Source organism: Callorhinchus milii, unplaced genomic scaffold (genome assembly GCF_018977255.1).
Source record: "Callorhinchus milii isolate IMCB2004 unplaced genomic scaffold, IMCB_Cmil_1.0 Scaffold3, whole genome shotgun sequence".
In the NCBI taxonomy this organism is placed as follows: domain Eukaryota; kingdom Metazoa; phylum Chordata; class Chondrichthyes; order Chimaeriformes; family Callorhinchidae; genus Callorhinchus; species Callorhinchus milii.
The window spans coordinates 37,101,179-37,119,758 of NW_024704744.1; the positions used below are offsets into that span (position 1 = coordinate 37,101,179).

Here is an 18,580-nt window from a genome sequence, read left to right on the forward strand (position 1 = left end):
CCCTTCTCTTCAAGACCCATCCTTTAAAATCAGATGTCATGTGTGTGCCTCCTGATTTAGCGGAGGACCTTTTTCAGTTATTTCATTCCCATCCTACAGGTGGACACGCAGCAGTCAACACTACTATCAATAAAATTTTAACATCCGTATGGTGGCCTACAATTGGTCCAGGCATATTCTCGCGAGTTGCCTGCCGCTTGGTTTGCCTCCAACATAACCCAGGCCCGCCTGCTAACCATGTACTCCTACGGTCCACCCTCCCCCTATTGGGCCCTGGACCCACATCCAGATCGATTTTACCAGGCCCCTCACAAGCACACCAAGCAAATATAAATACGTACTGGTCATTATCGATAAATTCACCAAGTGGATGGAAGCTTTACCCGCTCGGTCAGCTATGACAATCACAGCTGCATGAATCCTACTGAGTGAGGTGATCTGCAGGTGGGGAGTACCAATCACTTTAGGTAGCGATCAGAGTCGTCATTTTACAGGCAAAGTTTTTCAGGGAATAACCCAATTAATGGGGATCAAACATCAGCTGCACATCCATCACCAATCATCACACATAGTAGAAATGGGGAAGAGGACACTCAAAACATTGCTCAAAAAAGTACTGTCCAGATCACCCCACTCAATGGGCGCAAATGTTACCAATGTGCTTGATGGCGATCAGATTGACTCTCCATTCCACAACGGGAATCTCCCCCTACCAAGCAATGACCGGTAGACTAATGCACCTACCGGGACATTTACTGATCCCACAACCACAGGGAGCTTCCCCCGAAGGAAACCCCAATTTACAGGGGACCGCCAGCGAAGCTTAGGTAGATCAAATGATGTAGCAAGTACAATTGACAAATCAATTTGTCGCTCAACATAGCGGACGATCAAAAAGGCAAACGAAAAAGATATTTCGACGAAAAGGTTAAAGTACAAAACTGGGGACCAAATAATGGTGCTGGATTTTGGGAAAAGGAGTCACCCATTCACCCCAAAATAGAAAGGACCATTCCTGATAATTGATAAAGCCAATCCCTCAGTATACTTAATAAAATTCATAGGAAAAAAGGGAAAGTAAGAATGCAAAGTGGCATCACATAAATCAACTCAAGGGGACAAATCAGGACAAAACTGGTAACTGAAGAACCCACACCTCCCAAGTCCATATTGTCCAGCTCAAGCAGTCTAACAACGAAATTGATGAGGCTATCACTCACCTGGGAGACAGTAAATGGTGGGAAACCATATATAATATTGGCCAGCATCCCTTCGCAAGATTCGCCTCATACTTGTGGTTGATGTACAATTGTTTTTAACTATCTGTAATATATGCTTTGGTTCATGTCCGATCTCTGTCAGCCAACCAACAGACTGGACAGCTAGTCTATGTTATAAGAAACGATGGCTGCCAATTGAAGGAAAGGGTATAGTATGTGAGGGCTCAAGATCTTGCCTTTCACCCTCAAGGTAGGAACTGCTGAGAAAGGTCAATCCTGAGAACAATGTTCATAGTTAGTATATTTGGATATATCGATGTATTAAGCTGAATGCATACCTTCATTGGGAGTGGTGAGGGGGAGGCAAGAAACTGTTAGGAGATACTAGAAACTACTTGTTTATGGATGTCAAGATTTTGGTGAATAAGCTGTTACTTTTGCTAAAAAGGGTAACGGTTAGTCAGTAGTGATACTTCAGACCAGATAAAGAAGCTTTCAGGGGAAGTAACAAGACATCATGAGTGGTACAGGACAGGCTCAGTGCATTTCTTGAGAATGAGGAGCTGGTCTCACTCTAATAAGATAGAAATATGCACTCATGTTAACACGCTTAACCATTCTTAAGCGCCATTAATCTCATTCAAGTAAAACCTCGTCATGTAGGTGAATGGTCCATATCAGCATGAGATAGGCACCGGCCTCGAGGCCTTGAGAGAGAGAAGAACAAGTCGTCATCCAACAGAGCATGATGAGCCGGGTGGTTTAACTCAAGAAGCCACGGATGTCGGTCGAAGGTAGATAAGAAACTAACACAAAGAAATTATACAAGGCATATCCCTGATTGGGTAAACTCAGGGGTGGTTGCATGGGGCAAAAGAGTATAACTACCCTAACTTTAGAGCAGTTGGGCAGCAGACTCAGGGATAGAGAAACCCTTTGAAAACGTCTCAAAGTCATCTGAAGCCATCACGATCGACTGCTCCGGAGCCCAGTAGTATATGTTTTAATATATCTGTATGTTATTAGAACTTTGTTAAAGTTACTTCGATTAATTAAATTACTTTTGCACCAGTATTGGACTGTCGAGTCATATTTCGAACCACGGGATCGGAAATCCCAGCAGTTATCACTGGTGCTAATTACCAGATCAACTGAAATTGCTATTAAATCAACCAAAAAAAAACTGAACAGTGGGTGAAATCTGCCTCCTCCCAACTTCGGCATAATGACCGAGCCTGAAGCCAACCTGAAGATTTCAACAGCTGCTAGCTATCACTGGTGTGCAAAAAATTTGAGTGGCACTTCATGACTTGAAATTAAATAACCAAAACCAAGGAATAATTAAATACTCGTTTGACTGCAATTTAATAAATGTGATCGGAGTAAGTGGGCAACAAATATTTATCATGTGATGGTAGGAAATACCTCAAAAATATGGGATACTTATCTTACCAGAGGAGTAACTATAGAACAATATAACACTATGGAGGTAAACAGACAACAAACATCATATCTGTTATGAAATGTTGTAAGTCCCACCCGCATTTTTCTTCTAAAATGCAATTTTCACTTGAATAGGTTTCTCCTGGACCCAATAAGGCTAACCATTCCAAGACATCACAGGTTAGCCTTATAATGTGTAGTCCTCCTGACGTGAAAAGCACTATACAGATGTAACTTTATTGTTGTTGTAGTCAATCATTACATTCAGAGAAGGATAAAAGAGAGATAGATGCAAGTGTTTTGGGAGCAATATTCTCAGTGCTTTGCGGGATCCGATTAACTCCGCTTCTTAATCAGAAAAGGCAAACAAGAGCTGTTAATGAGTAAGGTATCCAAAAGAATTGTTCTTTATGGAAGGGCTGAAATTCTCTGATTATGTTATCAGTAGGTAGGGATCTTTATAGCAGGCTGTTGTTGCTGGCTTGGTTATTCACAGTCCTCAGTTATATTTGCATTGCCCATCCTATTGCTAATTTGTGATTTATGATCACCTGTGGGCATTGAATTGGGGACGGATGGCTTGTACATTCTCAAGCCAAAATAATCACAATAATTGTTGTTGTTGGGTTTTTCCTTATTTATTTTTTATTAAGTGTGAGGTCACCTCCCCCCCGCTCTCCCATCACCGCTCCCGACCGAGTGGCTCCTCCCTCACTCTTGTACACGGCTTGGCCTCGGCTCCTCCCTCCGCTCGCCTGTCTCTGCTCCCGACTGAGAGTTTGGCTGTGACCGGAAATCTCCCCGGAGCTGACTCCTCACCGGCTCACGCGAACAAGGGAGTTCCTGGCTGCACAAGCACTGCGTGTTGAGGCACTTTTTCCACTGCAAGGCATTACTTATGCTGCTGTTTTCCTCAGTAGTACTTTTTAAACCCGATTAATATGCAGAGAAAATTTGGTGCAAACAACAACAACAACAAGATTCCATTTATAAAGCGCCTTTCACGTCAGGAGGACGTCCCAAGGCGCTGCACAGTTGGGTCATGACCCGAGCAGGGGGGAAATGGTCAGGGTGAGGGAAGGGAGGGAGCAAGGAGGGGGGAAATGGTCAGGGTGAGGGGAGGGAAGGGAGGGAGCGAGGAGGGGGAAGAGAGTCGAGAGGGGAGCTGAAGGCACGGTCAAAGAGAAAGGTTTTGAGACCGGCCTTGAAGGAGGAAAGGGAGGAAGCGGCGAAGGCACTGGGGGATGGAGTTCCAGAGCCTGGGGGCTGAGAGGCTGAAGGCCCGACCACCGATGGTAGGGCGGTTGGGGCGGGGGACGTGGAGCAGACCAGAGCCAGAGGAACGGAGGGTACGGGCAGGTAGGTAGGGGGATAGTAGGTTGGAGAGGTAGGAGGGAGCAAGGCCGTGAATGGCCTTGTAGGTGAGGATGAGGATCTTGAAATCAATCCTCTGGGGGATGGGGAGCCAGTGGAGGCGAGCGAGGGTGGGAGTGATGTGGTCCCGAAGCCTGGTGCGGGACAGTACACGAGCTGCAGAGTTCTGAATGACCTGCAGCTTGTGGAGGGAGGTGGCGGGAAGGCCGGCGAGGAGAGAGTTCCCATAGTCCAGCCTTGAGGTGACAAAGGCGTGGACCAGGGTTTCAGCAGCGTGAGGGGTGAGGTAGTGCCGTAGTCTGGCGATGTTCCGGAGGTGATGGAAGGCGGTGCCAGTTGTAGTGCGGATGTGAGGGAGAAAGGACAGCTCAGGGTCGAACAAAACGCCGAGGTTCCTGACTGGCTTTGAGAGGTGGAGAGTGCAGCCTTGGATGCTGATGGTGTCAGCGCCTGAGGTGCGGAGGCGCTGACGTGAGCCAATCAGGAGGGCCTCGGTTTTTCGCACGTTGAGCTGAAGAAAGTTGTCTCTCGTCCAGGACTCGATGTCGGACAGACAGCTGTCAGGACATCGGTGGTCGTGGAGTTGAGAGTAGAGGAGGAAAGGTAGAGTTGGGTGTCATCCGCATACATGTGGAAGTTAACTCCATGTCTGCGGATGATGTCACCGAGGGGGAGCATATAGAGGGTGAAGAGGAGGGGACCGAGGACAGAGCCCTGAGGGACACCACATGAGACAGTACGGGGGGTGGAGGAGAAGCCATTCGTTGAGACAAAGTGAAGACGGTGAGAAAGGTACGACCTAAACCATTCAAGGACAGTGCCTTGAAGGTTGAGGTGGGAGGACAAGCGGTGGAGTAGGATAGCGTGGTCGACCGTATCGAATGCTGCTGATAGGTCGAGGAGGACGAGGAGACAGAGGGAGCCCTGGTCACAGATGGTCAGGATATCATTGGTGACCTTGACCAGGGCAGTTTCTGTGCTATGGGCAGCACGGAAACCCGACTGAAGGGTTCGAAAAGAAAATGGGTGGAAAGGAAAGAGCGCAGTTGGGAGGCGACAACTCTTTCCAAGACCTTGGAGAGAAAGGGGAGGTTGGAGATGGGCCGGTAGCTTGATAGCTGCGACGCATCAAGGGAGGGTTTTTTCAGGGTGGGCGTGATGATGGCAGTTTTTAATGGAATGGGGACAGAGCCAGAGGAGAGGGACAGGTTGATGATGTCAGTGATATGTGGGGCAAGAAAGTGGAGCTGGGAGATAAGGAGTGGAGTGGGGATGGGGTCAAGGGAGCAGGTGGTTGGTTTTAGGGATAGGATGAGTTCAGTGACAGAGGGTGGGGAAACGGGTACGAAGGTGTGTAGGGGAGGATGGGTAGGAGTCGGAGTGTGGGAGGGAAGGGGTGGGTGGTGGGTGGAAGTTGGAGGGGAAGTGACCGCGGAGCGGATTCCCTTGATCTTGGATTCAAGGAAATCCAGCATCTCCTCGCAGTGAAGGTTGGAGGAGATGACCTGCGCGGGGTGGCGGGGGGACGGAGGAGTCGGGTTGTGGTGGAAAACAGTAGCCTGGGGTTGTTCTTCGCCTCCAGGATTATCCTGGAGTAGAAGGACGACTTGGCCGAGGCTAGAGTGGAGCGGTAAATTTTGAGGAGGTCCAGCCAGATTTGTCGGTGGACCGTTAGGCCAGATTTGACACAGGTGCGTTCAGCAGCCCGCACCTGGCTTTTCAGTGAGCGGAGGTGGGTGGTGTACCAGGGGGAGGAGCGGGAGTAGGAGACAGTGCGGGAAGTGATGGGGGCAAGAGTATCGAGTGTGGAGGAGAGGGTATTGTGGAGGAGGGAGAGAGGAGAAGAGGGGTCGGTGAGGGTTGAAGGCCAGAGGGAGAGGAGTTCAGAGGACTCCAAGGCATCGGTTAGGGATTGTGGGGGTAACTTCTTCCAAGGGCGGTAGAAGATGGTGGTGGGTCTGGTGGAGGTGGGGAGGGGGGTGGAGGTGGTGAAGGAGATGAAGTAGTGGTCGGAGATGGCCTTGTCGGTAATAGTGACATCCGAGACACTGAGGCCCCGGGTGATCACCAAATCGAGTGGGTGGCCGTGACTGTGAGTGGGGGAGTTTATGTGTAAGGAGAGGTTGAGTGAGGAGAGCAGGGAAGAGAAGTCTGTGGAGATGGAGCAGGAGGGGGTGAAGTGTAGGTTAAAGTCGCCCAGGATGATGAGGCGATCGGAGCAGAGGCAAAGAGATGTGAGGAGTGTTGAAATGTCAGAGATGAAGGTGGGAGAGGTTTTAGGGGGCCGGTAGAGGAGGAGGATTTTAAGGGAGAGGAATGAGGGGTGGGAGAGGGTGAGGTGCTCAAAGGAGGGGAAAGAGCCAGTGGAGTAAGGGGATAGGGCAAGTGGTGTCCTTGAGATAAGGGCAACACCACCGCCACGGCGGTTGGGGCGGGGGATGTGGTGGGAGGTGTAGCCGGGTGGCGTGGCCTCCGTGAGGGGGAAGGTGTCGCCTGGGGTGAGCCAGGTTTCTGTCAAGGCCATGATATCAACGTTCTCATCAAGGATGAGATCGTTGATGACCAGGGCCTTGTTGCAGAGGGAGCGGACATTTTGCAGTCCGATGTGGAGGGAGCGGTTGACAGAAGGGTGTGTGGGAGGGGAGGGGGGTCCAGGTTGTGAGGCAGGGGTGGGGGGAATGGGGATGAGGGAGGAGAGGTTGACTCCCCGGGTCTGTGTCCGGGGTGGCTGGCGAGTGTGGTGGGGAATGGGGCAGTCGGTGTGGCTGCTGCTGGACAGCCAACGCCGAGTGCCACGGTGAGCCCGGCGGAGGATTCCCAGACTGGAACAGAGGGAGGTTGTGGGAGGGTCAAGTGGGGATAGAAGACGAGAGGGACGGAGAGAGAGGAGGAGAGAGCGGGAGAGATGCAGAGGGGGGAGGGTTTGGGGGGAGAGAGGAGGGGGGCGGGAGGGAGGGGGTGAGGGGGCTCGGGTCAAAGCGGCAGCCATAGTGCGCACGCGGGGACCGGGAGCGAGCGGTCAGGTGGATGGCATTATCCCGCAGATTGGGGCAGCAAACGCAACAGGACCATAGTGGGCTCTGATGTGAGCCCTGGGGGGGGGGGGGGGGGCGCAGAGGGTTTTTTTTTTTGCGCGCGCACTCACCTGAAAACTAATCTATGACGTCGCAGTTCCCCCGCTCCGCCCACTCCCCTCACCCCCCCCCCCGGGGCTGAACTCGCTCCGGCGTCGAGTTTAAGTACCTGGGTCAGTAGGCCCAGGCTCCTCCCCGCGCTGTCCTGCCGCCGCTCCCCGACTGGCTGCACTCGCTCCGGCAATACATGTAAATGAGCGAAGTGGACGAGTTAAAATATCAGCCAGCTTCTGCATTTTCCAAAGCGAAAGCAAACACACTCTGGGCTCGAGTTGTAGCATTTTTAAACAAGAAATCCGAAATGGTTAAAGTCAGTCAGTGGCACAAGAGCGAAGGGCGGGGCGAGGGGCGGGGTGAAGGGAGGGGCGAGGGCGGGGTGAAGGGAGGGGCGAGGGGCGGGGTGAAGGGAGGGCGAGGGGCGGGTGAAGGGAGGGGCGAGGGCGGGTGAAGGGAGGGGCGAGGGGCGGGGTGAAGGGAGGGCGAGGGGCGGGGTGAAGGGCGGGGCGAGGGCGGGGTGAAGGGAGGGCGAGGGGCGGGGTGAAGGGAGGGGCGAGGGGCGCTGGGCAAGTGGTGTGGGGCGGGGCGAGGGGTGAGGGGAGGGGTGAGGGGAGGGGTGAGGCGAGGGGTGAGGCGAGGGGTGAGGTGAGGGGAGGGTGAGGCGAGAGGGGAGGGGTGAGGGGAGGGGTGAGGGGAGGGGTGAGGCGAGGGGTGAGGTGAGGGGAGGGGTGAGGGGAGGGGTGAGGATAAAACAGCAAGAAAACTAAAAAGTGACGTCAGACCGACATCAGTATCAACAGTAAACTAACAACTATCAACACATCACACACCACGGACTTAACCTGATCAACTTAATTAGATCAACTTGATTGAGTTAAAACCTAATTAACCAAACCTAATTAATTAACTAACTCAAGTTAGAAGAGGTGACGATGACGTGGCAGGTGTTATGTGAGGAGTGTGACATGTGGGAGCTGATGAAGGGCAGTCTGACCCCGGGTGACCACATCTGCAGAAGATGTCTGCAACTGAGGCAGCTCCAGCTCAGAGTGGCTGAGCTGGAATCCGAGGTGCAGACACTATGGAGTATCAGAGACAGTGAGTGCTTCCTGGATAGCTACATCCTGCAACCAATCACTCCCCTGAGGGAATATACACTCAACATTGATTATGGTCAGGATAGGTCAATAGACAGTCAGAAGGTCGGGGGGACAACGGAAAGAGTGGTAGTAAATCCGGCATTAACCTTGAACAACAGGTATGAGATCCTTGGAACTTGTATCGACAAGGAAGCCGGTGAGGTGGAAGGAAAAACTACCTCTAACACTGGGGCAAAAGAGCGGATGGTTGTCGTCATTGGGGATGAGACTATGAAGCAGACAGAGACAATCATCTGCAACGCCAACCAGAAGACCAGAAGGCTTTGCTGCCTCCCTGGGGCCGGGGTGAAGGATGTCTCGGCAGGGCGAGAGGACAATTTAAAAGATGAGGGCAAGGATCTGTTGGTGGTACTTCACATAGGTACCAATGACATCGGTAGAGTAGACCAAGATGACTTGAGAAGGGAATTCGCAAAGCTGGGGTCCAAATTGAAGTTGAGATCATTGAACAACAACAAGAAGATTCCATTTATAGAGCGCCTTTCACGTTGGGAGGACTTCCCAAGGCGCTGAAGGTGGTAATATCGGAACTACTGCCTGTACCATACAATTGGTACAGGAACAAACAAATTAAGGACTTGAACACATGGCTAAAAGAGTGGTGCGGAACTCAGGGGTTTCTTTTTATGGGCCATTGGCACGAATATTATTGGGGGAAAAGAGAGCTCTTTCAGAGAAAAGGGCGAATAAACGGAAATAAATAGGAATTTGAACTGGTAAAGGGGGGGAATATATAGGGAAGAGAAACCATAAATTAGCACTAGAAAAAGATGACAGTGTAAAGTAAAAATGATAGCATGCCAGATAATAGGAATATGTTAACTAGGGGTAAGAAGCTTATAATAATAATAATCCTTGCATTTGATATAGCGCTTTTCACGTCGGGAGGACGTCCCAAAGCGTTTCGCAGAACACACTGTAAAGTGAATTGACTGTATATTTGTGGGCAAATACGGCAGCCAATTGCGCACAGCAATGTCCCACAAACAGTCATAGATTGAAAATGACCAATTTATTATTGTTTTTGGTTTTGGAGGGATTATTATTAGGCATGTGGAGTAAGGAAACTTGCCCAAGGTTTCGCCCTGCCTGGAATTGAACTCAGGTCTCTCACTTGCAAAGCGAGTGCTCTAACCACTGAGCTACAGGACTCCGACCACTGAGCTACTGGACTCTGGTAAGCTTGGCAAAGTAGATAAGGGATCAGAGAGTAGAGCAAATGGTAGGAAATTGAAAATGTTATATCTGAATGCGCGAAGCATTCGGAATAAAACTGATGAATTAAAAGCACAGATAGGCACATATGGGTACGATCTAGTAACCATCACTGAAACATGATTACAAGGAGATCTAGGGTGGGAGTTAAATATTCCAGGGTTCTCAGTTTACAGGAAAGATAGGCACTGTGGGAAAAGAGGTGGGGGGTAGCCCTGTTTATTAGGGATGAAATAAAAGCAGTGGAGAGGAAGGATCTGAAATCCGATGATCAGGAGGTCCAGACAATATGGGAGGAAATAAAAAATATTAAAGGGCAGAAAATATGAATGGGAGTGGTTTATAGACCCCCAAACAGCGATCACAATATAGCACAGGGTATCAATCAAGAAATCAGTGGAGCATGTAGGAAAGGTAAAGCGATAATAGTGGGCAATTTCAATCTCCACAGATTGGGAAAACCAAATCGGCAAAAGTAGGTCAGAAGAAGAGTTCATTATATGTATGAGAGATAACTTTCTGGAGCAGCATGCCGAGGAACCAACGAGGGGACAGGCCATCCTAGACCTTGTTGTGCATAACGAAACAGGGCTAGTTGGCAGTGTAGGTATTAAGAATCCTCTTGGGCAGAGTGATCACAATATGATTGAATTCTGCATTAAGTTAGAGAGAGAGATAGTTAAATCCAAGGCAAGTATCCTGAATTTAAATAGGGCTAATTTTGTAGGTATGAGGCAAGATTTAGGTAAAATAGACTGGAGAATGAGATTAAAAGGTAAAAATGTAGACTAACAGTGGCAAATATTTAAGGATGTAGTGCAAAATTCTCAGCGGTCGCATATTCCCTTGCGGAATAAGAGTACCACAGGGAAAGCAATTCATCCGTGGCTAACTAGAGCAGTTAGAGAAAGCATCAAATTAAAAGAAAAGGCTTATAAAACTGCCAAGAAAAGCAGCAAATCTGAAGATTGAGAGAGTTTTAGAAACCAGTAAAATAAAACTAAAAAACTCATTAAGAGCGTGAAAAAGGAGTATGAGGGTAAGTTAGCTAGGAACATTAAGTCTGATTGTAAAAGTTTTTACAAATATATCAAGAGGAATAGGCTAGTGAGGGTAAATGTAGATCCACTTCAGTCAGAGACGGGAGAAGTTGTTATGGGGGATAAGGACATGGCAGAGTCCCTAAATGGGTTACTTTGCATCTGTCTTCACCCGAGAAGACACAACAAGTCTGCCAACAATAGAGATGCACCAAGGGGATAAGGACAGGGAGCAACTTAGGGAAATTTTCATTAGTAGAGAATTGGTGCAAGGGAAACTGTTAGCACTAAAAAGTGACAAATCCCCTGGTCCAGATGGCTTGCATCCCAGGGTTTTAAAAGAGGCAGCTTATGAGATAGTGGAGGCCTTATGTCTGATCTTCCAAAATTCCTTGGATTCTGGAACAGACCCCATGGATTGGAAGATCGCAAATGTCACACCACTGTTAAAAAAAGGTGGAAAGGAAAAGATGGGGAACTATAGGCCAGTTAGTCTCACATCAGTGATACCAAAAATTTTAGAATCATTGATTAAGGATGATGGATAAAAAGGCACAAAGTTATAACCTTTAGTAAACCCTGCAATGAGAAGCTTGGCAGGCTGTGTTATCTGATTTTGGAAACGTACAGCTCAACTGCATGGAACCAGTTACGACTGGTTCCATGAAGGAAGTAAGCCCGCATCAACAGATATATGCGCAGACTAACCGCAGCCTTGGAGTATGAGACAATGTATAGTTGCCCAATACACATCCTATGTCTCGACCACATTGTCACCTATGACCAAATCTAACGATTGGAGGAGAAGGATCCTCCCCATACTTGTATAAATGCCATTGTTGAATCCCACAACGGGGTCGTCAGCTTGGTGAAGCTACGACCCTAACTCTGTACCAGACTGAACTGACTGGTCCTGAGTTAGATGAATAAATGTAAATAAATAAATAAATAAATAAATAAATAAATAAATAAATAAATAAATAAATAAATAAATAAATAAATAAATAAATAAATAAATGTAAATAAATAAATATTATCCATCATCCTAAATAAAAATAAATAAAAGTGATTGAACTGTGTGACTGTGTTTATTGCTTGAATGAACTAACATCCAATTGCAGAAGTATACAAAGAAGGTAGAAACGGAAAATTACTTAACATTGGGGGCTCGTCCGGGAGCTCAATATCTTACGCCTTCGGGTGAGTATAGTCAGGTCCGGAGGAATCGGACACCAGGGATCGAAGAGGATCTAGAGGCTGGTACGTAGAGGTCGAGACTGACTCACCTAGGAAAGGGTAACTGACGAGATCATTTTAAATTCTGCAAGAATGGGGTGTGTAGGCAGTAAAGGGGACTGTCGCAGCAGTTGTTGTAAGAAAGAAACCCGAGAATTAGTGAGTCGAAATGCGAAGGTTATGAATAAGGTAGTAGAAGGAAGTGGTGATTGGGAAACAATGTGGAAACGTAAATTTGGATTCGATGGGCGATTAAAACCTGAGAGTACACAAGAATTATTGAATAAAATAAAAGAGAAAAGTGGAGATGATAAGAAAAAATAATTGAAATATCATTATGGGGAAGCACAAGTATAGCATATGAAAGCCACGGAATATCGACGGCTGGGTGAATTGACAGAAACAAAAACAAAACTATTGGCTTACACAGGGAAGGAGGATTTGGAGACTCCAGCCTCTCAACGCCCGGAAAATGGGCATGGCGCTCCACCATCGCATGGGTCAGAACAGCCCACGGCACCTTTAAACCGAGCATATAATCCGAGGACGCCAAACAATGCTGACCCATATGTCAGATGGCTCCATGATAATTATCAAAACAAATCCGCACTCCCGAGCTCCCCTTCAAACCCACCTATGCAGGTAAATGTAGGAACAGCAGGGAATTTCCCAATGATACAAGTGGCAGACGGACAGGGGAACACCCAGTATGTGTATAGGGCATGGGGAATGGAGGATGTTAAGAGGGCAATGATCGCCTGTCCCCATCCCAATCAAGGGGGAACCGAATTTCGAGATTTTATGTATCAAACCATGGCAAGTTACAGGCTAAATAGTTTAGAAACCGAGCAGTGCATAAAAGAGGTGTTGCGTCAGGAATGGTGTCAGGTCGGGGGAGATTGGACAGCATTAGACAATGAGGGAGCACCAAGAATGTATGACCGTCCACCGGCAGCAGCAAACCGCTCCCAGCATGATTATTGGGGACCCTTCGACCAATTAATGGGGAGAATAGTTACATTTTATAGAGCCAGATGTAACTATTCGGCGATAACGGATTGTATTCAGGGAAAAGACGAAACGTGTATGCAATACTATACGCGATTGCGCAAGGTGTTTAATTCCAATAGTGGAATCGAACCACCACATCCACATGATGATACTGGAGTTTGGGTACAACAAATTAAGAATGCATTTCTGGCGGGAATGGTGCCCCATATTTCAAAATTGGTAAAACAACATCTAATAACATGGAGTACTGGGCCACTCCAGCCAGTATTAGATCATGCCATCCATTTCGAACGAATAACAAGGGAAGAGAAGAGGAATAACAACAACAACAACAACAACAAGATTCCATTTATAGAGCGCCTTTCACGTCAGGAGGACGTCCCAAGGCACTGCACAGTTGGGTCATGACCCGAGCAGGGGGGAAATGGTCAGGGTGAGGGGAGGGAAGGGAGGGAGAGAGGAGGGGAAATGGTCAGGGTGAGGGGAGGGAAGGGAGGGAGCGAGGAGGAGGAAGAGAGTCGAGAGGGGAGCTGAAGGCACGGTCAAAGAGAAGAATAATATGCATAATGAGGGATTTATATCACAAGAAGTTAATAAACAACCATGGCAGAATAGAAAGAAAAAGCAAAAGAACAATAATGGGGGAGAATGTTATGTTTGTGGGAAAATGGGACACTGGGCAAGGGATTGTCCAAACCGGTGGAAGTCCCAAAAGCCCGAAGAAGAATGAGAGGAGAGAGAGGAGACTGAACGTATATTAGCGTTAATACAGTCTCCTGGGAGTGCTTGGTTGACATTAAGAGTGAATGGAATTGACATACCATTTTTATGCGATTCAGGAGCATGTAGAACGGTTATTACGATGAGAGACGCAACTTTTCCTTATAAAAAGAGTCAGGAAAAAATTGATATTCGGTCAGCGTCCGGAGACTTAGAAACACAATGCGTCACGGAACCTCTTGAATTCTGTTACAAGAATAAAGAGACTGTAGAAGCACAAGTGGTTATATCAATGACATGCCCGGTTAATTTACTAGGGAGAGATGTGTTAACTAAACTCAAGTTAGGAGTGATACCTATGGGTGACGACCGATGGGAAGCAGTTAAGGTTACGTACAAAAAAAAGATTGAAGATACCCTAATTATCCAAGAAAGGGGGGAACCACAATACTACTATGCCCTACAGTTAAAGGAAGGGCCAGGACAATTCCAACAGGAACTGCTTAGATTGGCACACCAGCGGGTCATGGAACAAAGTGACTTCCACCTGCCTGAGGATCTGCACTGTACCATGTGGTACCGTGAAAAAGGGGGAAGTTCGTTGCCATATGAGAGACATTTCAAATTGGGAAGTTCCACACGATTAACGATTCAATGTATATATTGGAATGCAACTGATACGGGAGGGAAAGTTTTACTCCAACCGTTAGATGATCAGCTATACCAGGGAGAAGGGAACCCCCATGTATCAATTGCAAAGAGATGCAAAAAGTCATGGCAACAAGTGGGTAACCTGGTAGATTGTGGGATAAAAGCACAGGATTGGGAAGAGACTCAGGAAGCAGGGATATGGTATTCCCCGAGGACAGGTCCACTTCAGTCAGAGACGGGAGAAGTTGTTATGGGGGATAAGGACATGGCAGAGTCCCTAAATGGGTTACTTTGCATCTGTCTTCACCCGAGAAGACACAACAAGTCTGCCAACAATAGAGATGCACCAAGGGGATAAGGACAGGGAGCAACTTAGGGAAATTTTCATTAGTAGAGAATTGGTGCAAGGGAAACTGTTAGCACTAAAAAGTGACAAATCCCCTGGTCCAGATGGCTTGCATCCCAGGGTTTTAAAAGAGGCAGCTTATGAGATAGTGGAGGCCTTATGTCTGATCTTCCAAAATTCCTTGGATTCTGGAACAGACCCCATGGATTGGAAGATCGCAAATGTCACACCACTGTTAAAAAAAGGTGGAAAGGAAAAGATGGGGAACTATAGGCCAGTTAGTCTCACATCAGTGATACCAAAAATTTTAGAATCATTGATTAAGGATGATGGATAAAAAGGCACAAAGTTATAACCTTTAGTAAACCCTGCAATGAGAAGCTTGGCAGGCTGTGTTATCTGATTTTGGAAACGTACAGCTCAACTGCATGGAACCAGTTACGACTGGTTCCATGAAGGAAGTAAGCCCGCATCAACAGATATATGCGCAGACTAACCGCAGCCTTGGAGTATGAGACAATGTATAGTTGCCCAATACACATCCTATGTCTCGACCACATTGTCACCTATGACCAAATCTAACGATTGGAGAAGGATCCTCCCCATACTTGTATAAATGCCATTGTTGAATCCCACAAAGGGGTCGTCAGCTTGGTGAAGCTACGACCCTAACTCTGTACCAGACTGAACTGACTGGTCCTGAGTTAGATGAATAAATGTACTCTTAGTGATTGAACTGTGTGACTGTGTTTATTGCTTGAATGAACTAACATCCAATTGCAGAAGTATACAAAGAAGGTAGAAACGGAAAATTACCTAACAAAGGATGTGGTAGTGCGGTATTTAGGGGAGCACAATATAATTAGGCCAAGTCAACATGGCTTTACAAAAGGGAAGCCATGTTTGACGAATCTCAGAGTTTTTTGAGGATATTTCCAGTAAACTAGATAAGGGTAAATCAGTGGATGTGGTCTATTTGGACTTCCAGAAGGCATTCGATAAGGTGCCGCATAAAAGGTTAATCCAAAAGATAAGGACCCATGGAATTGGGGGGAGCATATTAACGTGGATTGGGGAATTGTTAACGGGTAGGAAACAAAGAGTAGGGATAAACGGGTCCTTTTCAGATTGGCGGGATGTGACTAGTGGAGTGCCACAAGGATCAGTCCTTGGGCCTCAGCTATTTACCATCTACATCAACGATCCAGATGAGGATATCGAAGTTAATATATCTAAATTCGCGGACGACACAAAACTAGGAGGAAGTGTCAACACAGAAGACGACATAAAAAATGCAGCGAGACATAGATAGGTTAGGTGATTGGGTAGGTAGGTGGCAGATGAAGTATAATGTTGGAGCAGGAGTAGGCCATTCGGCCCTTCGAGCCTGCCCCGCCATTCAATCATGGCTGATCTTCTAATCTAACTCCAGCTAATAACCCGACCCTGCCTTATCCCCATATCCCTTAATCCCTTTTGCAATAAGAAATCTATCTATCTCAGTCTTGAATATGTTGAAGAACTGAGCGTCAACAGCCCTTTAGGGTAGTGAGTTCCATATATTCACCACCCTTTGAGAGAAGAAGTTCTTCCTCAACTCAGTGCGAAGTCATCCACCTAGGTAGCAAAAACAGAGCGGGTTATTTTTTAGAAGGGGAGAGATAGGAATGCGTTAGCGTCCAGAGGGACTTGGGTGTCCTTGTACACCAATCACAGAAAGTTAGTCTGCGGGTGCAGCAAACAATTAGGAAGGCGAACGGTATGTTAGCATTCATTATGAAAGGATTAGAGTGTAAGAGTAGAGAAGTCTTGTTGCAATTGTATAGGGCCCTGGTGAGAACACACCTGGAATACTGCATCCAGTTTTGGTCTCCTTATTTAAGGACAGATGTACTTGCCTTGGAGGGGTGCAGCGTAGATTTACGAAGTTAGTACTAGGGATGAAAGGGATGAGTTATGAGGATAGGCTGACCAATTTGGGCCTATATTCTCTGGAATATAGGAGAATTAGAGGAGATCTTATAGAAACCTATAAGATCATCAAAGGGCATGATAGAGTAGATAGTGGGAGATTGCTTCCTGTGAGCTTAACACTAAATGATCCTTTAGTATTTCAAATTGATTTAAAATAGTTTTAATTAGTGTGGCACATTACACTCCATTTAGAATTATTTGTTGTCGACTGTATATCCCGTCAATGATATAATGATGTTGTGTCAGTAATCCTTAACTATGAATGTGACTGCCAGTGATCTGTGCCAAGCTGATATTTGGTGTCCGCGCTGAGAGCCGCAGCTTGCTCTTAACTAAATATTTCCTCTCTACCACATGAAAATTTGATCTATCCTGTTGTCTGATAATTGTGAATATGCACACTTTGAGGTGTCTTTTTTGTATTTATAATCTTATGTTTGTAAAATAGCTTTGTAGATAGTGATGAACTTGTTTTGCTTTCAGAGAGTCTGATATCACCAAAGAGAGAATTCAGAAGATTCTGGCCACAGGTGCCAATGTCATTCTGACTACTGGTGGCATTGATGATATGTGTCTAAAATATTTTGTGGATGCTGGTGCCATGGCAGTACACCGTTGTCTGACGAAAGACCTCAGACGAATTGCTAAGGCCAGTGGAGGTAAGTGCAGCATTTCTTTTTTACTGGTTACTGTTGTGAATTATATATACTTTGAAACTAGTGCTCCCCTGCCTTATTGGACTCCAGTTATCCGGAATTCCGACCTGGTTGGACGAGGCCCAAAACCAAAAACATTAACTTTATTCTGTGGGCCCAACTCCTAGCGCGGATCAATGGTGCACTGAGTAGCCTCTGTCTGTGCTGACATTCATAGTGGCTAGTGATACTGACTGACTCAGATTGCTTGAATCCAGCGAGCAGAAAATGGCTTATTCGTTATCTTCTTAGTCGAAAATTGATCTGATAACTCGTTCTGTAATATGGCATCTTGCATTACAAAGGCCTCCAGCCCGATGTTGTGATTGGTAGCGGAGGTTGGGTGCCTATGCTCAGATGCGTTGCAGCGGCTAAGCCGTGGCCTCCTACGCTGTCTTACATCTTATCGTGTCACAGGATAGGGCCAAAAGCCATGGAGCAGCTGGGCGGACCTATATCAAACTCGCTACTCCGGATAACTTATTGCTCAGCTCTTTACCCTTTGAGTGACAAGCTATCGAGTTTAATGTCCAATATTAATATCATTCAATTTTAAAAGGGTGGCATTCGGAATCAGCTGGAATTTTCCTAGTGATTCTGACGTCCTCCCGACATGAAAAGCGCTATACAAATGTAATTTTGTTGAAGTGTTAAAAGTACGTAAATCAGAAAAGGGTGTCTTGGATTGAGAAACCTATTCTGATGATTTTTACCTGTTTTTGTTTATAGCAACTATCTGTTCAACACTTGCAAACTTGGAAGGAGATGAGAGTTTTGATCCCTCTTTAGTGGGCCAAGCTGAGGAGGTGGTTCAAGAAAGGATATGCGATGATGAACTGATACTTGTTAAAAAGTAAGAAAAACATGTACAACTTACTGAACTCCCATTTATTTGCTGCCCTGCTAATATCTTTGGCATGAGCAGTTGTACGCTTGGGATAGAGAATATTCAGCCTTGTGTGACTGAAGACCTTGCTGATTGATGTCTTCTCAGTAATGCATTAGCTGAACATAAAAAATTATCTCCAATGTATACAGTGTAGTATCTTGCAATGCTACTGTTAATGTTGCAGAATTGAAAAAGATGTTGGGATTGTAATTGTGTTGAATCTTTTTTTTATATTGACTGCACAGATGCAGATTAAATTTGTTGTGCATATAAATATAATCCAAGCAGTTTCCTGATGAAAGTAGAACTGTCACATCTATTCCTGGTTTAAGTCGGCGATGAATATTGTTTTGCATAACAGTATATAATCAATAGGTATTGTTCATTCAGGAGCAGTGCACACAAAGTTTGTGATTGAAAAAGGGATCTAGATTCTGATTTCTAAAAGTGAGGTATAAATTGATGCTGACATTTT

The 18,580-nt window shown here is 46.5% G+C and overlaps 1 protein-coding gene across 1 annotated transcript in view; it reads left to right on the forward strand.

Moving 5' to 3' along the window:
• The first annotated feature begins 8,100 nt into the window (after positions 1 to 8,100).
• Positions 8,101 to 18,580, forward strand: part of LOC121848527 (T-complex protein 1 subunit alpha-like) — a 17,558-nt gene continuing 7,078 nt past the window's right edge. The window contains 4 exon segments of the mRNA XM_042332843.1: positions 8,101 to 8,201; positions 8,427 to 8,669; positions 17,005 to 17,180; positions 17,946 to 18,069. Coding sequence (XP_042188777.1) covers positions 8,101 to 8,201; positions 8,427 to 8,669; positions 17,005 to 17,180; positions 17,946 to 18,069 — 644 coding nt within the window.